Below are 27,545 nucleotides of genomic sequence, written 5' to 3' on the forward strand. Positions count from 1 at the left end.
AGGTGAATTAGTGAGTGGGGTACAGAGAACAATGGAAATCAATAAGCTACCACTTTTCTAGGCCTAGGCTACTCCTCTAATGTACGGTCAAATGAACTGAACCACTCAGTTATATGAACATAGTTGTACATTTACTAAGCCTACTATCACAATGTATAGTTCACATTTAGTATTTATTAAACACAAAGAGCCACCTGGCTTCATTAAACATAATAGGGCTGTCAAACGATTTTAAGAAATGCAATTGAGTTAATAGCAGGATTTGCAGCGATTAATCACAACCTCAAATTCAGAATTTGATCAAATTGAGCTGTAATTTTAAGAATGTTCATACAAAAAGCATTTTAAGAATATTGGCGTCTTGATTTTGTCCAAAGTACTGGTAAGCTTTCCTTAACCTCAATGTCAACTTGTTTTGACATAACATTGTTGTTTTTATGTATGTTGGATATTTTCCTTTTTTTTTTCAATGCGATTAATCACGATTTTAAAAAGTGCACTAAAATTATAAAAAGTTAACTCGAGTTAACTGATTAACTCTGACAGCCCTACTATATAATAACGCAAAGTAAAAGCAAAATGTTTTATATAATGAATGAATGGGAATATAACAAGAAAAATGTCAATTGTAAGTCAATTCATCAAGTTGTATAAGGGATCATCATATCTTCAATGTTCTTTCTTTTTTCAGAGTACATAAAAACAGTCTTGAATCATTTTCTTGCTGCTTAGAAAGTGAAATGTACTTTTTTCAACTGTTGTTTTCAAACAATCACCATGGTATAGTAAAACCATAGAAACAGAATACATTTCTATGAGTAGAACGTTATACAGTAACGTTAGCATTATTGACAATTGTTATGACTACTTACAATGAACAATAGTTCAGTTGTGACATTGAAGCACCCCCTAAGTTTGACACCAGCCGTAATGGTTCCCAAAATAACTCAATCAACCAAATCCCTCCTCAAGTCATTGACAATGACAAAACATGGTGGTTTGGTTTATAAGTACTCAACATCTACTGTACATGTACATATCTCCCTTCTACAGTGGGGACAGTGAGGGGAGGGCAGTACCCATTCTTAAACAACAGCAGTGACTCCTCTAGGTTCATAATCAAGTTTCTCAATCAGTCAAACACTAATTCACCAAAGCCATAACCCCATGCACACTGGTCCCTGGGGTTCTATAGGGGCACCACTTTGTTAGTTCCAAACATGGCTAGCTTCAAATAATGACAACAGGCATGGTGATTACAAGCCCAGTGATAACACCATGCAGACAGCTGTTATCACACTGACAGTCTTTATTAATGTGGACACTGGGAAATTGGTAGAGACACATATGGAAAGATTAGGAGAACGCACAGGTAGTGTAGATGCCTGACACTGTTGGCCTATGCCTGGTAAATCTTGAATGGCTTTTTATATGAATTGATTTATTACACATTCCAATTATGTGGCGAACTGGATACAGTAAGTGGCAAACAGCATTGCAAATCCTTATCTCTAATCTGAGAGAAAATGTAGTTGTCGGTCTGTCTGAAGCATATCCGCAGTGGCGGATTTGGGCATAGAAGACATGGCGGCATTTTACACACAAAAAATAAAATAATTCTGAATGGTGACATTTGCGCGATCGATTTTCTATCGCTCATTTGCTCGTCACGTCAATTATATAATGTCGCCGTGTGGGACTGTGGGTCAATTAACCTTGTCGGAGTGGGCGCCCTGATTCTAGTTTGTGAGCTAGGCAGCCTACTGCCTGGGAAGGTCTCCCACTCAGAAGTACGAGATGGGGAGGGGGGCGGGGTAGGTTGACGTCAGGTCTCCCCACTGTAAACCCGAGGTAGGAGGAGCGGGGGAATCTATCAAATAGCGCACCTCTAACTTTGTACAGTACTAATGCAATTAGTTTTGCAATTTAATTTGTGTGTTTCTTGTTTGAAGTGCAATAGTGTAATAATCCGGTTCTCTTCTTTTTAAGTGTGTTATTCTATTTGTGTATTTGTGTGATATAGGATTTGCTGAAGGGTGGGGGGGTTCACCCAGGGAGCCATAGAACCACCACTGGTTGTCAGTCCCCTTTCGCAAGAGACTACACTTTTTTAAAAAGCTGCCATATTTGGTTGGGCCCATAAGTCAGTAGGAACCTGTTTTAAAGGAGAGATGGAGACACGAAGGTGAGCAGAATCTAACTGTGATAAAGGAACCGAGGGTAACCAGGGAGATATGTCCTATTCATCAAACAAAACAATTCACTGATGATCCAACATTGTAATACAGCTGTGCGATATGGACCAAATCCATATCGCGAAAAATTGCCTGAATTGATGCAATTACGATAAATAGAATGATACGTTTTTAACATTGATGTACACCAGTTTTTTTATTATCCTTTAAACTACTACTACTAGTTTGATGGTTGTAGCCATCAATTGTCCCATTGACTATCACCCATTTTAGCAAACTTAATTCATTTCAAACTTCACATTTCTCTAGTATAGGCTACTTATCGTAATGAACGATATCAGCAAAATGCCTGTGATAAGTGATCGGTATGGTTGTTGTTGATAATTTCCGGTTTATCGCCCCAGCTCTACTTTGTAATGAACAGTATATTTATTTGAGGGTTGTGTCCGTGTTGACTGTGATTAGAGATGAACACGCCTCCTTTCACTTCAATCCCCCTCCATCTCTGTGTGCTGCTGTCACTGAGGTCCTTGAGTCTAGAGTGAGTAAAAGTGAGAAGATGGAGAATTTACATTTAAAAAACTTTATTGGTCCCCTCAATGTGGAAATTTGTTTTCGGCTTCACCACATAAAACAGACATTAAACATTATGAGGATCACATAATCCTCAAGATCATTAAATTGCTTTACAAAGTACAAAAGTGCTACAGTGCGAGTGCAGTTTCAAGTTAATGTACTGTACATTCCATCATTGGTCTTAAAATCAACATCAAGTTTTCCTAATTAAAAATACATCATCACCAAGACTGAAGGACACCTGGTCATCTACACCATTCAATAATTCACGTGTACAACATGTACATTATGATTCGAGACCATTTTCAACAACATAAGCACCTCGATATCACAATATATTAACCTATACTTATTACACAGCATTTCAATGCAAACAATACTTTTTTTTGTGATATAGTTCTGTCAAATCACCTTCATTAGCCATACACACCTGATCTCCTCACATGTCATCCTCCAGATCAGATTGATGGTTATTTATCTGAGAAACCAAAAGACAGAGAGAAGACTTTAAAGAGATGCACAGATGGAGAATTACAGTCACAGCGCAATCAGGATATTTTAATCGACCAACAAAATCAACTTAATCAAATGCCCAGCTGTGGTAATTTTGGAGATCACTTTTTGATTGGTGAAAGTGATGGTTTCTAAATGGCGATGAGCAAATATAGCAGTGTTTGTCATGTCAGCATATAACCAAGTTTAGGAGGGATGAGTGACTGGCAACCTTAGGAGGTGGTATTACCCCTTGCCATTGAGACAGATTTGGGATGCAGTACAGTGGTTGTCTGGTTAACAATCTTCTGCTCTATTCATACCTTCCATCTTCCTCCCCCTTCCCCCTCAACTGTCAGAGAAACAATGACTCACCTGGTGAACCCACCTACAGCTCAGCCCACACAGCCGCAGGTTGAGGTTTATTGGCGGCAGGTAGCCTAGTGGTTAGAGTGTTGGACTAATAACCGGAAGGTTGCAAGATCGAATTCCTGAGTTGACAAGGTAAAAATCTGTCGTTCTGCCCCTGAACAAGGCAGTTAACCCACTGTTCCTAGGCCGTCATTGAAAATAAGAATTTGTTCTTAACTGACTTGCCTGGTCAAATAAATAAATACAATTGTCATGAATCTTGCCCTGTAGGCAACATTGAGTGATTTTCCACTAGATGGGCCTGCTGAAAAGTAAAAATTGCCTATATCTTCAGAATTCATGTAAAAAACAAATCACCTTTTGGTTAGGGTTATCAGTGTGGTTAAGGTTAGGTTTAAAATCAGATTTATGACTTCGTGGCTGCAGAGCTGCCTCTGGGACAAGATTCATGACAATACATGCCAACATGCAGTGTGTCGGACTCAGTGAGCATGTCGGACTCACGGCCTGGCATAGATAATGAACAGTGGAACAGAACCAGAACCCTTATTGTGTCAGACAGGTAGGCAGACACTTGGCTGTGATTGCAGATAATTACTCTTGAAAAAATGACAATAAGCTACTAAATAATCAATTATTGTTCTACCAATATCTTGCTCTCTTTCTTCAATGACAGACACCCACTTTTAGATAACTATGACAACCAACAGTGACAGCTAATATGCAAAAATATTGACTTTCAGAAAACTTTGACAAACAGCCCACACAGTAGTTACTGGTGGTGCAGGTGTGTTGTGTCTCCAGTAGAGGGAGGCAGAATGATGTATTGTTTACCCTGCAGTGGCGCTGGTAGTGTTGAAGGTGTTGGTCATCATCGCTGGCCTCTCCAGGCTCTGGGCTCTCCCTCTGTCTGTGTGGGAGGCTGACGGGAGAATCTTCCAGACTGCTCACTGAGTCCGACACACTGCCCTCCTGGGTAGGAGGTGAATCTGGACCACAGACACACGCATGCACGCACACACACACACACACACACACACACAGAGACAGTGTGTCAGTAATAGTACAGTAGGCTCTGTTTTCAGTGCATCTCAGCTTTCCATGGCAAATATAGCCCTGATTTTAACAGTGTTTGTTTTTACTCCTGTCGTTGCAGATAGCGCCACATTAGTCAACCTGGCAATCCTGTACACAACATTTTGGATGCAGTGCTCACTGATGCAAGATGTCCCAATCGATAATAAATAGGAGTCATAATGGGCCAACAATCTGATGATGAATAGATTTTCTTTACTCTCATCAATGAATAATATGTTTCCCCTCCAGTTAGCTCTTATCAAGAGCATTAGAAATAATGTATCATATGTAGCACTAAAGAATCTGAGAAATTCTCAAAGTTAAGCTTCCAATGAAGAGATAGTATAAAACAATCTCCCCAGCCTCCAGCCCAGCTCTCCTCTACCTGAGTGGTCCTTCCTCTGTCTGTCCATCTTGTCCACGCTGTCGAGCAGTTCGTCAATCTGCACCTTGATCAGAGTCAACTCCCGCTTTATGGCCAGTAGCTCTGCCATCTTCACTGCAGAACGAGAGTGGGAGAGAGTAAGAGAAAGGGAGATACGGATTAATCCTCTTTCGCACAAATCTCCAATTGATATAAATGTATGAGTGTAGGTCTTAAAAAAGGATTGGGCCCAGAGGGGTTTAATAGTGTAGAAACAGACTAGAGCTCTGCTACCCCGACCCTAGTCCAACCTGCCCGACATTATACATGGGGTTAGGGCCTGTTTTTTCATCAACAACTAGGGTACAGGAGGGCTCAGGTATCACTAAATGTACACTACATGACCAAAAGTATGCTCGTCGAACATCTCATTCCAAAACCATAGGCATTAATATGGAGTTGGTCGCCTCTTTGCAGCTATAACAGCCTCCACTCTTCTGGGAAGACTTTCCACTAGATGTTGGGACATTGCTGCAGGGACTTGCTTCCATTCAGCCACAAGAGCATTAGTGAGGATGGGCGCTGATGTTGGGCGATTAGGCCTGGCTCGCAGTCGGCATTCCAATTCATCCCAAAGGTGTTCGATGGGGTTGAGGTCAGGGCTCTGTGCAGGCCAGTCAAGTTCTTCCACACCAATCTTTGTTTACGTGGGCATTATCATGCTGAAACAGGAAAGGGCCTTCCCCCAACTGTTGCCACAAAGTTGAAAGCACAGAATCGTCTAGAATGTCATTCTATACTTTAGCTTTAAGATTTCCCTTTACTGGAACTAAAGGGCCTAGCCCAAACCATGAAAAACAGCCCCAGACCATTATTCCTCCTCCACCAAACTTTACAGTTGGCACTATGTTTGATTTCATGAAGCTCTTTATGAACAGTTCTTGTAACGACGTTGCTTCCAGAGGCATTTTGGAACTCGGTAGTGAATGTTGCAACCGAGGACAGACAATTTTTACACACTTCAGCACTCGTGGTCCCATTCTGTAAACTTGTGGGGCATACCACTTCGCAACTGAGCCATTGTTACTCCAAGACGTTTCCACTTCACAATAACAGCACTTACAGTTGACCGAGGCAGCTCTAGCAGGACAGGAATTTGACGAATGGACTTGTTGGAAAGATGACATCCTATGATGGTGCCACGTTGAAAGTCACTGAGCTTTTCAGTAAGGCCATTCTATTGCCAATGTTTGTCAATGGAAATTGCAGGACTGTTTGCTAGATTTTATACACCAGTCAGTAAGGGTGTGGCTGAAATAGCCAAATCCACTAATTTGAAGGGGTGTCCACATACTTTTGTGTATATAGTGTATCACTAACATTTTGAAGCTGAGCCATTTGCTCGTGCTCTGCTGCGCAGTACAGCCATATCTGAATAAGATCATAACATTGTGTCAGAAGATGCTTCAACCTTGTCAAATATAAGACAGGAGAGATTATTTCACAGAAAATAATAATGTTGGAGTTTAGAGTGCTGAAAAGTAGCTAACAGCTCACTGGTCTCACGTCTCTTCATTGAGCAGAGTAGCCCAAGCAGAGCCGTTGCTATGGTTACCGCCTCAGAGCCGCCATAAGCAGAGTGAGCTGTCTGCGCGCAGGGAGCGTGTGCGATAGAGGGGCAGCTAACAGATTTACTAACAGTTATTTCTGGTTTCGAGCAGGGCCAGGCTTTACATTTGGCAGAAGCAATCGGGCCTGGGTAATCGGCAATCGTGTCTCCCTTAATTATCATCCACTTTGTCTTGTCATTCATGCCATCACTGTAAGCACCGTCTCCCTTAGCATCTCTCTCCAGTAGCCTATGGTCTGTATTGGAACATTCATATCACAACCCTGAAACTCTTTGCTGTTAAAAGCTGTTCGACCTCTGCAGCTACAATCTAATTTCCCTCTGATGGGCTGGCAGTAAAAACTATTAAGGCTTGTAATAAACTAGTATAAACAATTCTTATTTGTTATGCACTATTAACTTGGTATAATTGCAGCATGCTGCTAGACTGGGTATGGTAGGCTTGGTAGTGGAAGGAGCAGAGAGCTTTTAATGAAGAGACCATCTGGTGCCACTCCCTGTACTATGGGCTCCCAGCGCTGCTGTTCCCCATGTAGGGATGACATTACACAGGGAGGAACATTCAGGTTTACAATACACACACTCCCACATGGATTCATAGGCTCACACACTCCAGATAAAACGTTCACTGCACATGCACAGATTACATTCTCCCTGTAATGAGCTGTTTTTATGGGTGGGACTGTTCGTGGTGAGGGTGGGACTTTATGTGGTGAGGGTTGGACTGTGTGTGGTGAAGGTGGGACTGTGTATGGTGAAGGTGTTTCTATGAGTGGTGAGGGTGGGACTGTGTGTGGTGAGTTTAGGACTGTGTGGTGAGGGTGTGTCTGTGTGTGGTGAGGGTGTTTCTGTGTGTGGTGAGGGTGTTTCTGTGTGTGGTGAGGGTGTTTCTGTATGTGGTGAGGGTGTTTCTGTGTGTGGTGAGGGTGTTTCTGTGTGTGGTGAGTGTAGGAATATGTGGTGAGGGTGTGTCTGGGTGTGGTGGTGGTGTGTCTGTGTGTGGTGAGGGTGTTTCTGTGTGTGGTGAGTGTAGTACTGTGTGGTGAGGGTGTGTCTGTGTGTGGTAAAGATGGGATTGTGTGTGACTGCATAGAGTGCGCCGTGAGCAAGAGTGTGTAAGTCACACAGTATGACAGATTGTGTATGTGTGCGTGCATGAGTGTGTGTGTGTGTTACAGTGTGTGAGGTTCCTTACATTTGGCCCTGGAAGAGCCAGTGCGCTGTGTGCTCCTCTTGCCCTGTGGTCTGTCTCTGGAGCGGTGCAGGCCGGAGGAGAAAGAGGGATCACGGGAGTGTTTCATAGGGCTGGGCTCCACTGGGACTGGCATTACGGAGGCTGGGACACGCTGGTAGTCAAACACTCTGTAGGGAAAATACACAATATTACTTATGAGTAATGTTCCCTCTAAGTTGCACACATTAGTGGGAGTGCAGCTTCCCTCGGATTGCCACACAGAAGAAATATCAGCCTGCACAGAGAGCACAAGATTGAACTTCATTAAACTTTCTAGTTTTTCCCCTTTAGTGAACACTATCATCGTTTCACTCTACTGTGGGAATTGTGCTCAAATCAATGCAAAATTAGCCACTTTCAACGTAACATACTGAAACAAAACGAATTATTCAATATTTAGTATGCAAAACTAACTACAAGAGATGTTCTTGTAGGCAGAGCGCATCAGAGTAGGATTCTATTGTATTGACAATCAAGGCCTGTAATCTACACAGACCGGTTTAACGTAACCAATCAGAGCTGCAGTAGACCTATATGCAAATAGCCATTGCTATCTGTGCCATTCAATATGAACTGGACTGTTTTTACAGCATGAGCAGTCGCAAGTAGATGCGCTTGTTTTGAGATCAAAGTAAGAGCTGTAATGTTGCCACTTGTGCAGATTTGTTCATATTCTTTGCTAGTTAGTGAGTTATTAGCCCAGTTACAGCTCATTTCTAGTCAACGATGAGGGAGTGGTTGCTTCCTATGAGAGCATAAAATGTGTACATTTTTAGCTATCTATGAAAAGTGGGTCAGTTAATGACCTTTTTTTATGTCTTAAAGTGACAGTGTTGTATTTTGAGATGATCTTGAATAAGCTAAATAGCCAATAGGCAGAGGGTAGCATAATTTGTCTGATTCTCTGTAATAATGGTATAGAATAATAATAATTGTATTTTGTAAAATGGTTTCTTGCATCAAACAACACAACATCTTCAGTCACCTCCTTAATAACTTCTCTAGGATAGGGCGCAGCATTTGGAATTTTGAATGAAAAGCGTGCCCAAATTAAACTGTCTGCCACTCATGCCCAGAAGCTAAGATATGCATATTAGTAGATTTGGATAGAAACACTCTGAAGTTTCTAAAACTGTTTGAATTATGTCTGTGACTATAACAGAACTTATTTGGCAGGCAAAACCCTGAGGACAAACCATTCAGATATTATTATTTTTTTGAGGTCACTCTCGTTTCAAGGACTTTTCCTTGGGAATCCAGATTCCTAAGGGACCTTTTTGCGGTTCCTATCGTTTCCACTGGAGGTCAACAGTCTTTAGAAATTGGTTGAGGTTTTTCCTTTGAGAAATTAAGAAGTAACACTGTTCAGAATGAGGCTAGAGGGAAGTGTACTCTTTGTTAGAGGCACGTGACCTGAAAGCTAGCTACACTTTGTTTTCCTCCGGTATTGAACACAGATCATCCCATCTTCAATTTTATCCATTATTTACGTAAAAAAATACCTAAAGTTGTATTACAAAAGTAGTTTGAAATGTTTGGACAAAGCTTACAGGTAACTTTTGTAGTTATGTTGAGCGAGTTGGAACCGGTGTTTTTCTGGATCAAACGCGCCAAATAAATGGACATTTTGGATATATATCGACGGAATTAATCGAACAAAAGGACCATTTGTTTATGGGACATATTGGAGTGCCAATAGAAGAAGCTTGTCAAAGGTAAGTCATGAATTATATCTTTATTTCTGCGCGCCTGGAGGGTTGAAAAATGCTTGTCTGTCTTTGTTTACTGGGGTGCTATCCTCAGATAATAGCATCGTTTGCTTTCGCCGTAAAGCATTTTTAAAATCTGACACGTTGGCTGGATTCACAACAAGTGTAGCTTTAATTTGGTATATTGAATGTGTGATTTCATGGAAGTTTAATTTTTATAGTCATTTATTTGAATTTCGCGCTCTGCATTTTCACTGGATGTTTGCCAGGTGGGACGCTACAGTCCCACATATCCCAGAGGTTTTTAATGTCAAGCCCTGTATGTTTTTTTTTTTTAATCTCATGTAGGCCTACATTGAATACCACACATTTGCTGCTACTGTAGGCTGAATGTTAGAACAGCTATTTACATGCTAAAATATTATGGGATGTATTTTTCTCTATTGTTTTTGATGGTAGACCACTCCTGTAGGCCTACATTATGATCAAATAACCACAGTAGCCTACTTGGCCACTGTTAAAACTGTAACTTAAAGCGTGCACAACCTCACATGCTGCCCAGACTGGACACTTCGCGTGTGCGAACTTGCAAAATAAATGTAGAAATCCATGTTATTCAATTATTGCACCCACACTGCTCACGTGCGCCAATGAGCGTCTGCGACGCCAAGGGCTAAAATAGAACTCATTCCTATTTCTGACGCAGATCGCGCTGAAAGTCCTGCCTCTCCCATCTCCTCATTGGTTTATAGAAGCACGTGCCATCTCCTCATTGGTTATACCCACGTGGGTGACTGAAAGATTAACTGTTTTGCCGGTAGTGGTAATACAATGAAAGTTTAGATGCGATCACCATATAAATTAAACTAGAAACGATTCGGTTGGCCGTTTTATGTGTGGATTAATTGTTGGAGTAGAGGTCCTTGTGCATTTCAGATAAAATAACAACTCAATGTTTATATCCCAGGACAAATTAGCTAGCAACAGCAAGCTAGCTAAATCGGACAAATTAACGTTAGCTAGCAAGTGCAAGCCAACTAGCTAAATTGCCATACATGTTTAATGATTTTCGACCTGTCCCCAAATTAATGTAATTTTGAGAGTTTGTTTTGATATTTTTACCTGCGTGTCATGATCCCGTTTGGTGTGGGGGGGGGGGGGAATGCATTTATGCACGATAGCGCACGATGGCGAACAAGCGCAGCCGGTTTGGGTTCCGTGTCAGTGTTCACAGTAAACGCGCAGGAAGTTGCGCTCAGTAGACTTGAAAATGGCTCAATGTCGAAAAACATTATAGGGAACATTGCTTTTGAATAGGGTCCTGATCCTTTCTTGGCCATGTGATATTCCCTAGTTAAGACTGTTATATTCTTTTTTTTCCTTCTCATAAACTGAAGATTCTCCAGCTAGCATGTGTTTTAAAACAATTGCCTGCTGATGTGTCAGAGCAAACGTTCCTAAATTCCCAAATGGGAGCTGGACAATACACTCTTTGAAAAAAGGGGTCCAATTGGTTCTTCGGCTGTCCCCTTAGGATAACCCTTTTTGGTTCCAGATAGAACCCCCAAAAGGGTTCTACCTGGAACCTAAAGGGTTCTACCTGCTACCAAAAAGGGTTCTTCAAAAGGTTTTGCTATGGGGACAGCCAAAGAACCCTTTAATGTTCTAGTTGGCACATTTTTTTCTAATAGTGTAGACATATCCCTGCAGGATGAGAGTCAATCTCCCTGGCAGGCTGGCAGCACTGAAAATACCTGCCTCCAGACAGATTTACAGTAAAGGTTATTAATGGCAATCAAATGAAATGCTGGACTCGTTTATATTGTCCATAAGCTATTTGGTGCCATTATATATTGAGTGTATACTCTATGTCACGGCCTGGCCATAGAGGTTTTTATTCTCTATTTTGGTCAAGGCCAAGGTGTGATTAGGGTGGGCATTCTAGTTTCTTTATTTCTATGTTGGTGTGGTTCCCAATCAGAGGCAGCTGTCTATCATTGTCTCTGATTGGGGATCATATATAAGTTGTCCTTTTTCATTTGGGTGTTGTGAGTAGTTGTTTTCGGTTTAGTGTCTGCACCTGACAGGACTGTTTCGGTTTTCTATCTTAGTTATTTTGTTCGTGTGTTTTGAGTATTACATTTATCATGAACACTTACCACACTGCGTTTTGGTCCACTCCTTCATACGACGATCGCTACAGAACTACCCACCTAAAAAGGACCAAGCAGCGTGGTCAAGAGGAGCAGAGATCCTGGGCCTGGGAGAAAAGCGAGTGGAGGACATCCTGGACCTGGGAGGAGGTTATGGCAGGGGACAAGACCCTGCCATGGAAACAGGTGGAAACAGCGAAAGAGGAATGGCAACGATACGAGGGGACACAGCTAGCACGGAAACCCGAGAGGCAGCTCCAAAAAGATTTTTTGGGGGGGCACACGAGGAGAGTGACAGAGTCAGTGTGGCTGGTCAGGCACCGTGTTATGCAGTGATGCGCACAGTGTCTCCAGTGCCTATTCATAGCCCGGTGCGCTTTATTCCAGCTCCCCGCATTGGCCGAGCTAGAATGGGCATCCAGCCAGGACGGATGGTGCCGGCTCAACGCTCCTGGTCTACTTGGACCAGGATATCCTGCGCCAGCTCTGCGCAGTGTCTCTGGTGCGTCTGCACAGCCCAGTGCGACCGGTGCCAGAGCCCCGCATTTGCAGGGCAAAAATAAACATCCAGCCAGGATGGGTTGTGCCAGCTCTACCCTTTAGACCTCCAGTGCGCCTCAACAGTCCAGTACGTCCTGTGCCTCCTCGCCCTGAGGTGAGTGTCATCATCCAGGTGCCACCTGTACCGGTCCCACGCATCAGGCCTCCAGTGCACCTCCACAGGACTGTGCGCCTTCACAGTCCAGGGGATCATATATAAGTTGTCCTTTTTCGTTTGGGTTTTGTGGGTAGTTGTTTTCTGTTTAGTGTCTGCACCTGACAGGACTGTTTCGGTTTTTCCTCCATGTTATTTTTTGTGTGTGTTTTGAGTATTAAATTTATCATGAACACTTACCACGCTTTGTTTTGGTCCACTCCTTCATACGATGATCGTTACACTATAATCACAGTGATATATTGATATCATCTGTTCTAGATTGATCTCATAGCCTGGTGCACTAAATAGCCCTTGTCCAAAGAGCACTGTCTGGGGTGCTTTGATTTGCGCTGGTCTCTCTCTCTCAAATATGTCTTCTGAAACCAGCGATTACTGTGTATGCATCAGTGGAAGCTGCTGAATGGAGGAGGGCTCATAATAATGTCTGGAACGGAGCGAATGGTATAGCATCAAAAACATGGAAGCTGTCTTTGATGTATTGCATACCGTTCCACTAATTCCCATCCAGTCATTACCAGGAGCTCATCCTCCCCAATAAGGTGCCACCAGCCTCCTGTGGTGTGCTTCCCAGCAAATAGAGGGTGTGGTGATGTTTCAGATCATCTGACTGTGCAGTTTGACAGATGCAGCTGCCCCGTCTATGTGGTTGTAGCACATGTATTGTCTATGTGTCTTACAGAAATGTAGAGAAGCAAAAAAGAACTGTGGATGTATAGTTGACTTTAATGAGAACTTCTGAATATGATGACCTACTCTGCCTTACATGTAGTCTCTGGCAACAAAGAAACGTCCATGAAGGACAGAGAGAATTACTTTGAGAGTACTGTACTTTTGTAAGCTTTTAATCCACAGCAGAGCAGATAACTGCCAATACATATTTACACACACACAGGGCCTCTGTTGAAATGCTGGGCTCAATGAGAATGAATCAGTGCTTTAGTCTGGCAGCTCATTTCATACAGTATGTACAGTAGGCTACAGTTCAAAGTAAGTTCAGGATGAAGCTACTTTATACTAAGAAGATACACAAAGACAATGATATTAGATGAAGACTCAGAGAAAGGGTGAGTGAATTACCAAAGTTCTTATTGGATGCACTGCAAAACAGATTTAGGTTTTTCATAAGAGGACATACATATATATAATCACTAATCCAATGCCAGTGCAGGATGAAGTTAAGATACTTTTTAACTCAGACTGCAAGGCCTTGCATTTCTATGGCCATAAGAGTGTCTGTAAAAGGGGAGATGGGATTGAATGGATCACCTATCAATCAGCGATGCCTGAGCTGGCTGGCGAGTGCCTTGTCTTTCATACTGTCATCCCCCTCTCCACTCATCCTCTGTTCGATCTGCCCTTTTCCCTCCACTGCCTTGGCATTCCCCCTTTCCTCACAGTGCTCCACTGCTGCCGCCCTGGGCTGTGTTTTTACTCCGGACCAGTGGGCGGGCGGCCAGGCGGCCAGTCAGCTATGCAAAGAGACTGTGTACAGAGAGACTGTGTTCATCCATCTGTGAAACCACCACCAGCGGCTGACAACCAGGTCATGTGGATACAGTGCGGGTCAATAGATAGTTTCAATACAGAAACTCTGCTGCCCTGCTACCCGCAACCCTCAGGGAAGTACTGCATCATATGATCTGTTGGCTGAGCCACCATCAGCACCGACCTGTACCCTACCTGCCCTATGCTCTCTCCTGGCCCCACTCAGTCTGAATCTGTCCTGCTAGATGACCTAAACTGGGACATGCTTTAACCACTTGACCAAGTCTTAAAACAATGGGACTCCCTAAAGCTCTCTCAGATTATTACCAATCCCACAAGGTATGACTCCAAACACCCAGAAAATGCTACTCTCCTTGATGTTATCCTCAAATAGTCCTGATAGGAATCCGTCTGGTGTTTTCTGTAATGACCTTAATGATCACTGTTTTACGGCCTGCGTTCGTAATGGCTGCTCAGCTAAACCTGTCCTGATTTGTCATAGACACTTGCTGAAAAACTTTAATGAGCAAGCCTTCCTTCATGACCGAGCTTCTGTAAATTGGTATAGATTTTTTTTTATTTTTTTTATTTTACCTTTATTTAACCAGGTAGGCAAGTTGAGAACAAGTTCTCATTTACAATTGCGACCTGGCCAAGATAAAGCAAAGCAGTTCGACAGATAAAACGACACAGAGTTACACATGGAGTAAAAACAAACATACAGTCAATAATGCAGTATAAACAAGTCTATATACAATGTGAGCAAATGAGGTGAGAAGGGAGGTAAAGGCAAAAAAGGCCATGATGGCAAAGTAAATACAATATAGCAAGTAAAATACTGGAATGGTAGTTTTGCAATGGAAGAATGTGCAAAGTAGAAATAAAAAATTATGGGGTGCAAAGGAGCAAAATAAATAAATAAATTCAAATTAAATACAGTTGGGAAAGAGGTAGTTGTTTGGGCTAAATTATAGGTGGGCTATGTACAGGTGCAGTAATCTGTGAGCTGCTCTGACAGTTGGTGCTTAAAGCTAGTGAGGGAGATAAGTGTTTCCAGTTTCAGAGATTTTTGTAGTTCGTTCCAGTCATTGGCAGCAGAGAACTGGAAGGAGAGGCGGCCAAAGAAAGAATTGGTTTTGGGGGTGACTAGAGAGATATACCTGCTGGAGCGTGTGCTACAGGTGGGAGATGCTATGGTGACCAGCGAGCTGAGATAAGGGGGGACTTTACCTAGCAGGGTCTTGTAGATGACATGGAGCCAGTGGGTTTGGCGACGAGTATGAAGCGAGGGCCAGCCAACGTGAGCGTACAGGTCGCAATGGTGGGTAGTATATGGGGCTTTGGTGATAAAACGGATTGCACTGTGATAGACTGCATCCAATTTGCTGAGTAGGGTATTGGAGGCTATTTTGTAAATGACATCGCCAAAGTCGAGGATTGGTAGGATGGTCAGTTTTACAAGGGTATGTTTGGCAGCATGAGTGAAGGATGCTTTGTTGCGAAATAGGAAGCCAATTCTAGATTTAACTTTGGATTGGAGATGTTTGATATGGGTCTGGAAGGAGAGTTTACAGTCTAACCAGACACCTAAGTATTTGTAGTTGTCCACGTATTCTAAGTCAGAGCCGTCCAGAGTAGTGATGTTGGACAGGCGGGTAGGTGCAGGTAGCGATCGGTTGAAGAGCATGCATTTAGTTTTACTTGTATTTAAGAGCAATTGGAGGCCACGGAAGGAGAGTTGTATGGCATTGAAGCTTGCCTGGAGGGTTGTTAACACAGTGTCCAAAGAAGGGCCGGAAGTATACAGAATGGTGTCGTCTGCGTAGAGGTGGATCAGGGACTCACCAGCAGCAAGAGCGACCTCATTGATGTATACAGAGAAGAGAGTCGGTCCAAGAATTGAACCCTGTGGCACCCCCATAGAGACTGCCAGAGGTCCGGACAGCAGACCCTCCGATTTGACACACTGAACTCTATCAGAGAAGTAGTTGGTGAACCAGGCGAGGCAATCATTTGAGAAACCAAGGCTGTCGAGTCTGCCGATGAGGATATGGTGATTGACAGAGTCGAAAGCCTTGGCCAGATCAATGAATACGGCTGCACAGTAATGTTTCTTATCGATGGCGGTTAAGATATCGTTTAGGACCTTGAGCGTGGCTGAGGTGCACCCATGACCAGCTCTGAAACCGGATTGCATAGCAGAGAAGGTATGGTGAGATTCGAAATGGTCGGTAATCTGTTTGTTGACTTGGCTTTCGAAGACCTTAGAAAGGCACGGTAGGATAGATATAGGTCTGTAGCAGTTTGGGTCAAGAGTGTCCCCCCCTTTGAAGAGGGGGATGACCGCAGCTGCTTTCCAATCTTTGGGAATCTCAGACGACACGAAAGAGAGGTTGAACAGGCTAGTAATAGGGGTGGCAACAATTTCGGCAGATAATTTTAGAAAGAAAGGGTCCAGATTGTCTAGCCCGGCTGATTTGTAGGGGTCCAGATTTTGCAGCTCTTTCAGAACATCAGCTGAATGGATTTGGGAGAAGGAGAAATGGGGAAGGCTTGGGCGAGTTGCTGTTGGGGGTGCAGTGCTGTTGTCCGGGGTAGGAGTAGCCAGGTGGAAAGCATGGCCAGCCGTAGAAAAATGCTTATTGAAATTCTCAATTATGGTGGATTTATCAGTGGTGACAGTGTTTCCTATCTTCAGTGCAGTGGGCAGCTGGGAGGAGGTGTTCTTATTCTCCATGGACTTTACAGTGTCCCAGAACTTTTTTGAGTTAGTGTTGCAGGAAGCAAATTTCTGCTTGAAAAAGATAGCCTTGGCTTTTCTAACTGCCTGTGTATAATGATTTCTAGCTTCCCTGAACAGCTGCATATCACGGGGGCTGTTCGATGCTAATGCAGAACGCCATAGGATGTTTTTGTGTTGGTTAAGGGCAGTCAGGTCTGGGGAGAACCAAGGGCTATATCTGTTCCTGGTTCTAAATTTCTTAAATGGGGCATGTTTATTTAAGATGGTTAGGAAGGCATTTAAAAAAAATATCCAGGCATCCTCTACTGACGGGATGAGATCAATATCCTTCCAGGATACCCCGGCCAGGTCGATTAGAAAGGCCTGCTCGCAGAAGTGTTTCAGGGAGCGTTTTACAATGATGAGTGGAGGTCGTTTGACCGCTGACCCATTACGGATGCAGGCAATGAGGCAGTGATCGCTGAGATCTTGGTTGAAGACAGCAGAGGTGTATTTAGAGGGGAAGTTGGTTAGGATGATATCTATGAGGGTGCCCGTGTTTAAGGTTTTGGGGAGGTACCTGGTAGGTTCATTGATTATTTGTGTGAGATTGAGGGCATCAAGTTTAGATTGTAGGATGGCTGGGGTGTTAAGCATGTTCCAGTTTAGGTCGCCTAGCAGCACGAACTCTGAAGATAGATGGGGGGCAATCAGTTCACATATGGTGTCCAGAGCACAGCTGGGGGCAGAGGGTGGTCTATAGCAGGCGGCAACGGTGAGAGACTTGTTTTTAGAGAGGTGGATTTTTAAAAGTAGAAGTTCAAATTGTTTGGGTACAGACCTGGATAGTAGGACAGAACTCTGCAGGCTATCTTTGCAGTAGATTGCAACACCGCCCCCTTTGGCAGTTCTATCTTGTCTGAAAATGTTGTAGTTTGGAATTAAAATGTCTGAGTTTTTGGTGGTCTTCCTAAGCCAGGATTCAGACACAGCTAGAACATCCGGGTTGGCAGAGTGTGCTAAAGCAGTGAATAGAACAAACTTAGGGAGGAGGCTTCTAATGTTAACATGCATGAAACCAAGGCTATTACGGTTACAGAAGTCGTCAAAAGAGAGCGCCTGGGGAATAGGAGTGGAGCTAGGCACTGCAGGGCCTGGATTCACCTCTACATCGCCAGAGGAACATAGGAGGAGTAGAATAAGGGTACGGCTAAAAGCTATGAGAATTGGTCGTCTAGAACGTCTGGAACATAGAGTAAAAGGAGGTTTCTGGGGGCGATAAAATAGCATCAAGGTATAATGTACAGACAAATGTATGGTAGGATGTGAATACAGTGGAGGTAAACCTAGGTATTTAGTGATGAAGAGAGAGATATTGTCTCTAGAAACATCGTTGAAACCAGGAGATGTCATTGCATGTGTGGGTGGTGGAACTAATAGAATAAGCTTGATCCCCTCTGAAAATGCTTGGACCTTCTTTTTTAAATCTTTTCAGTGATATTGTTAACAAGTACGCCCCCATAAATAAATGAAAAACAAGTTCAGGCCCTGGTTCGACCGTGATCTGGCAGAGTTACTCCACCTCAAGAACACCATTTGGTGAAAAGCTCGGCACACAAATCCTGTCATTCAGGCAAATAAGAAATAAGTGCATTTAGGCTATCCGGAAGGCCAAAGTTAGTTATTCAAGGAGCAGTTCTCTCTCTATGGGTCTAACCCCAAGAAGTTCTGGAAAATGGTGAAAGATCTGGAGAATAAACCCTCCTCCTCACAGCTACCCATGTCCCTTAATGTTGATTATGTGGTTGTTACTGGCAAGATGTACATGGCTGAGTTTTATAATCACCACTTGATAAAGTCAAGATTCATATTTGACTCAGCCATGCCTCCTTGCCCATCCAACACTTCATCTCCCACCCCTTCTAATGCGACTAGCCCTGATGCTCCTCCCTCCTTTTTCACCGCTCTGCCACACAGTTTCTCCCTACAGTCGGTCACTGAGTCTGAGGTGCTAAAGGAGCTCCTTAAACTTGACCCAAAAGAACATCTGGGTCAGATGGTTTAGATCCTTTCTTCTTTAAGGGTGCTGCCCCTATTATTCGCTGAGCCTATCTCTGACCTTTTTAACCTCTCTCCTCTCTGGGGAGATTTCCATTGCTTGGAAAGCAGCCACGTACATCCTTTATTTAAATGGAGAGATCAAGTTGATCCTAACTGTTATTATAGGCCAATTTCTATCTTGCCCTGTTTATCAAAAGTGTTGGAAAAACGTGTCAGTAATCAACTAACTGGCTTTCTTGATGTCTATAGTGTTCTCTCTGGTATGCAAACCAGTTTCTGCTCACGTTATTGATGTGTCACTGCAACCTTAAAGGTCCTAAATTATGTTATTGCCCTTGATTCTAAGCAATTCTGTGCTGCTATTTTATTGACTTGTCCAATGCTTTTGATACGATAGACCTTTCCATTCTTGTTGGTCGGCTAAGGAGTATTGGTGTCTCTGAGGGGCCTTTGGCCTGGTTTGCTAACTACCACTCTCAAAGAGTGCAGTGTGTAAATTCAGAACATCTGCTGCCACAGCCACTGCCTGTCATCAAGGGTGTACCTCGATCCTAGACCCCATACTCTTTCCAATTTACGTCAACAACATAGCTCAGGTAGTAGGAAGCACTCTCATCCATTTATATGCAGATAATAGTCTTATACTCAGCTGGCCCCTCCCTGGATTTTGTGTTAAAAGCTCTACAACAAAGCTTTCTTAGTGTCAAACAAGCTTCTCTGCCCTTAACCTTGTTCACTCCAAAACAAATCAACAGATGACACCATCTCTATTACACTTGACACTGCCCTTTCCCACCTGGACAAAAGTAGCACCTATGTGAGAATGTTGTTCATTGACTACAGCTCTCATGCATGTTTCAGTGTTATTTGCCTCGAAGCGAGCATAGAAGTAGTTTAGCTCGCCTGGTAGGCTCGTGTTACTGGGCAGCTCTCGGCTGTGCTTCCCTTTGTAGTCTGTAATAGTTTGCAAGCCCTGCCACATCTGACGAGCGTCAGAGCCGGTGTAGTACAATTCAATCTAAGTCCTGAATTGACGCTTTGACTGTTTGATGTTTCGTCGGAGGGCATAGTGGGATTTCTTATAAGCTTCTGGGTTAGAGTCCCACTCCTTGAAAGCGGCAGCTCTAGCCTTTAGGTCAGTGTGGATGTTGCCTGTAATCCATGGGTTCTGGTTGGGGTATGTATTAGAGGTTGGCCGATTAATCGGAATGGCCGATTAATTAGGGCCGATTTTCAAGTTTTCATAACAATCGGAAATCTGTATTTTTGGACACCAATTTTTGCCAAAATTTTTGTAAATTATTTTTTTATTTAAAAAAGAAATATATATATATATATATTTTTTTTAAACCTATATTTCACTTGACCAGTCAGTTAAGAACACATTCTTATTTTCAATGACGGCCTAGGAACAGTGGGTTAACTGCCTTGTCCAGGGGCAGAATGACAGATTTTCACCTTGTCAGCTCGGGGGATCCAATCTTGCAACCTTACAGTTAACTAGTTCAACGCAATAACCACCTGCCTCTCTCTCCAAATTGAACATGTTTCATTATTTATTTGAGGCTAAATTGATTTTTATTGATGATTAAGTTAAAATAAGTGTATTGTCGTAAATTCTGTATTGTCGTAATTGTCATTATTACAAATAAATAAAATAAAAATGGCCGATTAATCGGTATAGGCTTTTTTGGTCCTCCAATAATCGGTATCGGCGTTGAAAAATCTTAGCATCTGCTTCATCTGACCATTTTTGTATTGATCTAGTCACTGGTGCTTCCTGCTTTAATTTTTGCTTGTATGCAGGATGATAGAATTATGGTCAGATTTGCCAAATGGAGGGTGATCTCAGTTCTGATGTCCAGAAGTTATATTCGGTCATAAGAGACAGTAGCAGCAACATTATGTACAAAATAAGAAAGAAAAAAAAGTGACAAACAACGTAAAGAAAATAACAAAAAAATACAACTGGTTAGGAACAAGTAAGTAACATACCGAGACCACAAAGACGGACCGAATTACAATAAACAATCACTCACAAACACAACATGGGGAACAGAGGGTTAAATAATAAACAAGTAATTGGTTGAGTGAAGCCAGGTGTGATAAGACAAAGACAGCACAAATGGAAAATGAAAAGTGGATCGGCGGTGGCTAGAAAGCCACCACAGAGTCAAATGAAAATATTCCGAAAAAAATAAATGGATGTTCTACTCGATGTTTCAAATGACAGAAAAAATATTAACTGAATATTCATGTATAATAATAATGAAAAAATTGTGGAAAATTAAGTGTGCATGACTGATGTCTGCAACATTTTTGAAGGACTGTTTACACACACACAGAGAATTTTTAACAAAGTTTGACTTTGAATGAAGCAACACATCTGCCAGTACCTTCAAGATGGCTACCAGGTAAGCAGATCTCTTTATATTTCTCCAGATAAACATTCTCTTGTCAGACTGCATACACAACAGTATTGATTACCATTACCGATACAGGTAGGTTTCCACATTTAGAAAAAAGTTAGATTTCAAATTTTCTATGAAAATATGCTTCATTAATGTCTAATTATGTACATTGAGTAAACATTTGCTTAGTCATCATGTCTTCTCTATTGTTAGCAAAACATTCTAAGGTTCCTGATCCTCCGCAACAGCATTCTCACTTATATACACAGTTGAAGTCGGAAGTTTACATAGACCTTAGCCAAATACATTTAAGCTCAGTTTTTCACAATTCCTGACATTTAATCCTTGTAAAAATTATTTGTCTTAGGTCAGATAGGGTCACCACTTTATTTTAAGAATGTGAAATGTCAGAATAATAATAGAGAGAATGATTTATTTATACCTTCAAACTCAGTGCCTCTTTGCTTGACATCATGAGTAAATAAAAACTTGAATCAATGATTGTGCCAATATTATCTCATTTATTTTCTACATCAAATTGTATAATGTTTAACCATACCTCAGTCTTAGTATACTTATTGTCATTTCCGAAATCATCAACCTAATTTCTGAAACCTATGTATCATTACCATAACAGGTGTTCATTTAATGTTAATTTAATGAATGGAAAAATAGTAGTTTGCTTTTAAATGTACAGAATCTATACGTTATGTTCTTTCAGGCTTGCCACATCATTTTGAAAATATGTCAGGTTTCAATGAAATAGCAAAAATATTAGGTTGTAGATTGCGGAAGGTGTTGCGGTAATGAGAGAAATCAGTCAAAATAAAATAAAATGTTCATTTAAAAATATATATTATTTCAGAGTTTCCAGTAACTGTGCATGACTGTTAATAATAAATGTTTTAAAAATGTATTAGCTTTCCGAATGGTCTTGATGGTTTCAGTCTTTTTAAAAACTTTTTTCTGAAAATATGTTCAAAAAGTGTTAAATTGTCAGTAAATGTTTTTAAATGAATGCTCACAAACACTTCAGACCTTGTTATTAATGCCTCAAAATGACATTTTTTGATGCAAGTCTTTTTAAAGGTTTCATGTTTGAAATCTTTGAAACCAAGATTTCGCGAAAATCACCCATATGCACACACACACCAGAAGATGCCTTCTTAATGGAAATACCCGTAGATACATGGTCCCTTATTTCACTACCTCTAAGGACAACCGAATAGTAGCCAGGTTATTCTCTATCTGTGAAATTGACATTTTCAGTGTACAGAAATAGGAGCTATGTTACCTAAAGTAATCCACAGGGAAAACCTTGTTAACAGGTCTTGCTACTGTAGCTGTGAATAAGGACACATCAAGGTTCATTTAAATGGTGCAATTTGGGTAATCAGAAAACAATTTCCCCAAGGTCCCCCAACTCTGACAGGTTTAAATTGTGTACCCTTGGTACTAGGCAGTTTAAAATGGCTTACAGTCAATACATCTTCACAGATATATCTGGACATGATATCATATTTCATAAACCCCTATCAATGCTGTGCCTCAATACAAAGCATCAGCTGCTCTTCGACATTGATGGAGATAGAGGGGCTTTCTCAGTCTGTCCCTGCTCTAACACCCCCCTGCTATTTATGCAAGTTCTCTTCTCTCCTCTCCGCAGCTCCCTTCATCAGCACCAGCCACAGAGGGCCCGCTTCTCACAGCCGTTCAGAGCCTGGCTAATTACGCTATACAAGTAGAGCCTCGGCACTAAGCAGGGGTTCACTTTGAGACACCCCTCCCCTCAGAACACTACAGCATTTCCCTCCCTCAGGCCCTTCAAAATACAGTCACACAATTATCACTTGCAGAAGAATATAGACACACAGTTACTCAAGCAAATAAAGTTTATTTTGTGTTGTGTAGCCGTTTGGTCTATACCAGGCAAGGGGATTTAAGACGGGTTAACACTAGGATGGTACAGTATGATCTCTCGTATCTCATCCAAGGGGCCTGACTATCACAAGCAGACATACTCTTCTTAGACAAATCAGGAGTCAGAGATAAGCCTGTCCATGAGACACATGCAATCAAAAGAGGAAGAGAAGGAAGACTAGATAATTGCATTCACTTTCAGAAAGGGTTTTGCAACACAAGAGAGCATCTTTACATACAACAGCTAAGTACAAGTTCTAAACCAGAACACTTGATCGTAATAGAGCTTGTTCAGTACTTGGCCATTAGAGTGAAAAACACAAATCTCTAGCAAAATAGAGATCTGTAGGTGAGACCAGGTACAGTATAGAAGCCTACCTGCCGTAGAGGTCATCTGGGTAGCTGTCATACTCCAAGTCATAGTCAGATCTGAGGAGAGAGAGAGAGATTGGCTAAGAGAGAGGGAAAGAGCCATCATCGACAGTGGGTTTTGTCCAACATGTCTCTGGACGTACTCACTGCCACAGTCATACTCTGGACCTAGTTTTGTCCCATGGAATAAATATTGTGGATCTTAATGTTTTTCCTCATAATCCTGGACTATCGGACCACCATTTTATTATGTTTGCAATCGCAACAATAATCTGCTCAGACCCCAACCAAGGATCATCAAAAGCTGTGCTATAAATTCTCTGACAACCCAAAGATTCCTAGACGCACTTCCAGACTCCCTCCACCTACCCAAGGACGTCAGAGTACAAAAATCGGTAAATCACCTAATTGAGGAACTAAGTGTAACCTTGCGTAATACCCAAGATGCAGTCGCACCCCTAAAAACAAAAAAAAACATTTGTCATAAGAAATTAGCTCCCTGGTATACTGAAAATACCAGAGCCCTGAAGCATGCTTCCAGAAAATTGGAATGGAAATGGCGCTACACTAAACTGAATGTCTTCCGACTGGCTTGGAAAGACAGTGCCATGCAGCATCGAAGAGCGCTCTCTGCTGCTCGATCATTCTATTTTTCCAACTTAATTGAGGGGAATAAGAACAATCAAAAATATATTTTTGATACTGTCGCAAAGCTAACTAAAAATCAGCATTCCCAAGAAAGGATGGCTTTCACTTCAGCAGCGATAAATTCATGAACTTCTTTGACGAAAAGATTACGAAAATTACGGACTCCTCTTTAAATCTGCGTATTTCTCCAAAGCTCAATTGTCCTGAGTCTGCACAACACTGCCAGGACCTAGGATCAAGGGAGACACCCAAGTTTTTTAATACTATATCTCTTGACACATTGATGAAAATAGTCTTGGTCTCTAAACCTTCAAGCTGAATACTGGACCCTATTCCAACTAAACTACTGAAAGAGCTGCTTCCTATGCTTGGTTGAACACAATAAATGGCTCCCTATCCACTGGATGTGTACCAAACTCACTAAAAGTGGCAGTAATAAAGCCTCTCTTGAAAAAGCCAAACCTTGACCCAGAAAATATAAAAAACTATCAGCCTATATCGAATCTCCCATTACTCTCAAACATTTTAGAAAAAGCTGTTGCGCTGCAACTCACTTCCTTCCTAAAGACAAACAATGTTTACTAAACGCTGCAGTCTGGTTTTAGACCCCATCAGAGCACTCAGACTGCACTCGTGAAGGTGGTAAATTACCTTTTAATGGCGTCAGACCAAGGCTCTGCATCTGTCCTCATGCTCCTAGACCTTAGTGCTGCTTTTGATACCATCGATCACCACAATCTTTTGGAGAGATTGGAAACCCAAATTGGTCTACACGGACAAGTTCTGGACCGGTTTAGATCTTATCTGTCAGAAAGATTCTCTGTGGATGGTTTGTCTTCTGACAAATCAACTGTAAATTTTGGTGTTCCTCAAGGTTCTGTTTTAGGACCACTATTGTTTTCACTATATATATTACCTCTTGGTGATGTCATTCAGAAACATAATGTTAACTTTCACTGCTATGCGGACGATACACAGCTGTACATTTCGATGAAACATGGTGAAGCCCCAAAATTGCCCTCCATGGAAGCCTGTGTTTCAGACATTAGGAAGTGGATGGCGGCAAATGTTTTACTTTTACACTCGGACAAAACAGAGATGCTAGTTCAAGGTTCCAAGAAACAAGGAGATCTTCTGTTGGATCTGACAATTAATCTTGATGGTTGTACAGTCATCTCAAATAAAACTGTGAAGGACCTAGGCGTCACTCTGGACCCTGATCTCTCCTTTGCGAACATATCAAGAATATTTCAAGGACAGCTTTTTTCCATCTTAATAGCATTGCAAAAATCAGCAACTTTCTGTCCAAAAATGTAGAAAAATTAATCCACGCTTTTGTCAATTCTAGACTAGACTACTGCAATGCTCTACTTTCCGGCTACCCAGATAATACACTAAATAAACTTCAGTTAGTGCTAAACACGGCTGCCAGAATCTTGTCTATAACCAAAAAATGTGATCATATTACTCCAGTGCTAGCCTCTCTACACTGGCTTCCTGTTAAGGCTATGGCTGATTTCAAGGTTTTACTGCCAACCTACAAAGCAATACATGTGCTTGCTCCTACCTCCTTACTGTCAGTAGAATTTCTAAGCAAACAGCTGGAGGCAGGGCTTTCTCCTATAGAGCTCCATTTTTATGGAATGGTCTGCCTATCCATGTGAGACTTGAAGACTCGGTCTCGACATTTAAGTCTTTATTGAAGACTCATCTCTTCAGTAGGTCCTATGATTGAGTGGAGTCTGGCCCAGGGGTGTGAAGGTGAACGGAAAGGCACTGGAGCGACGAACCACCCTTGCTGTCTCTGCCTGGCCTGTTCCCCTTTCTCCACTGGGATTCTCTGCCTCTAACCCTATTACGGGGACTGAGTCACTGGCTTACTGGTGCTCTTCCATGCTGTCCCTAGGAGGGGTGCGCCACTTGAGTGGGTTGAGTCACTGATGTGAGCTTACTGTCCGGGTTGGTGCCCCCCTCGGGTTCGTGCTGTGTGGGAGATCTTCGTTGGCTATACTCGGCCTTGTCTCAGGGTAGTAGGTTGGTGGTTGAAGATATCCCTCTAGTGGTATGGGGGCTGTGCTTTGGCAAAGTGGGTGGGGTTTATATCCTGCCTGTTTCCCGACACTTCCTGTCTCAGCCTCCAGTATTTCTGCTGCAATAGTTTGTGTCAGGGGGCTAGGGTATGTCTGTTATATCTGGAGTATTTCTTCTGCTCCCTCTAATTTTCTATCTCTCTCTTTCTCTCTTTCTCTCCCTCTCTCTCTTTCTCTCTCTTTCTCTCTCTTTCTCTCTCTCTCTTTCTCTCTCTCTCTTTCTTTCTCTCTCTCTTTCTTTCTCTCTCTTTCTCTCTCTTTCTCTCTCTCTCTTTCTCTCTCTCTCTTTCTTTCTCTCTCTCTTTCTTTCTCTCTCTCAATTTCTCTCTCTTTCTCTCTCTCTCTTCTCTCTCTCTCTTTCTCTCTCTCTCTTTCTTTCTCTCTCTCTTTCTTTCTCTCTCTCTCTTTCTCTCTCTTTCTTCTCTCAGGGACCTGAGCCCTAGGACCATGCCTCAGGACTACCTGGCCTGATGACTCCTTGCTGTCCCCAGTCCACCTGGTCATGCTGTTGCTCCAGTTTCAACTGTTCTGCCTGAGGCTATGGAACCCTGACCTGTTCACCACTGAACGTGCTACCTGTCCTGGAACTGCTGTTTTGGACCCTCTCTCTACTGCACCTGCTGTCTCTAACTGAATGATCGGCTATAAAAAGCCAACTGACATTTACTCCTGAGGTGCTGACCTGTTGCACCCTCTACAACCACTGTGATTATTATTATCTGACCCTGCAGGTCATGTTTGAACATTTTGGCCATGTACTTTTATAAACTCCACCCGGCACAGCCAGAAGAGAATTGGCCACCCCTCATAGCCTGGTTCCTCTCTAGGTTTCTTCCTATGCTCTGGCCATTCTAGGGAGTTTTTCCCAGCCACTGTGCTTCTACGTCTGCATACCTTGCTGTTTGGCGTTTTAGGATGAGTTTCTGTACAGCACAGTGTGACATCGGCTGATGTAAAAAGGGCTTTATAAATATGTTTGATTGATTGATTGAATAGAACAGCTTTCAGAGGACAGGAGACAGAGGGGGATATGATGGGTGTTAGACGGGGAAGGATATAACACGGGTCAATGGGGACGGATTGGTGGCTTGTCCATGGAGTAGACAGGTACAGACACTTACAGCTGTGATATGTTTTAACATCCTCAGAACCTTGGCTTGCCCTGTTGAATCCCTGTCACTCAGGTATACCCAGCACTCTCTGAGTATCTCATCTCTTCCTCTTTTTCTCTGTTTCTCTCTTTGTCCTTCACACTCATCAGGGAAGTGAACTGTGCTCCCCTCTTAAGAGCTTACCTGTCCATTATCACAGATTTG

General features: G+C 42.4%; 1 protein-coding gene across 1 annotated transcript; it reads right to left on the reverse strand.

The window, feature by feature from the left end:
- Nucleotides 1-971: 971 nt before the first annotated feature.
- LOC109898659 (uncharacterized) lies at nucleotides 972-23,549 on the reverse strand. Its single transcript, XM_031833183.1, has 6 exons — nucleotides 23,498-23,549; nucleotides 7,902-8,068; nucleotides 5,098-5,211; nucleotides 4,470-4,624; nucleotides 3,202-3,249; nucleotides 972-2,731 (listed from the first exon to the last, which is right to left on the reverse strand). Exons 2-5 carry the CDS (start codon nucleotides 8,032-8,034, stop codon nucleotides 3,211-3,213), a joined length of 441 nt encoding a protein of 146 aa, XP_031689043.1. The 5' UTR covers nucleotides 8,035-8,068; nucleotides 23,498-23,549; the 3' UTR covers nucleotides 972-2,731; nucleotides 3,202-3,210.
- Between the last annotated feature and the right edge of the window lie 3,996 nt (nucleotides 23,550-27,545).

Source organism: Oncorhynchus kisutch, linkage group LG10 (assembly GCF_002021735.2).
Source record: "Oncorhynchus kisutch isolate 150728-3 linkage group LG10, Okis_V2, whole genome shotgun sequence".
Taxonomy (NCBI): Eukaryota; Metazoa; Chordata; class Actinopteri; order Salmoniformes; family Salmonidae; genus Oncorhynchus; species Oncorhynchus kisutch.

What these genes read in the sequence shown, in the direction of transcription:
- LOC109898659 (XM_031833183.1), bottom strand. Translation starts at nt 8,034, where the DNA reads ATGCCAGTCCCAGTGGAGCCCAGCCCTATGAAACACTCCCGTGATCCC. An exon ending in ACAGAGGAAGGACCACTCAG is followed by an intron (nt 4,625 to 5,097) that starts GTAGAGGAGAGC and finishes TCTGTGGTCCAG; the next exon opens with ATTCACCTCCTACCCAGGAG. An exon ending in ACTACCAGCGCCACTGCAGG is followed by an intron (nt 3,250 to 4,469) that starts GTAAACAATACA and finishes TTGGTTTCTCAG; the next exon opens with ATAAATAACCATCAATCTGA.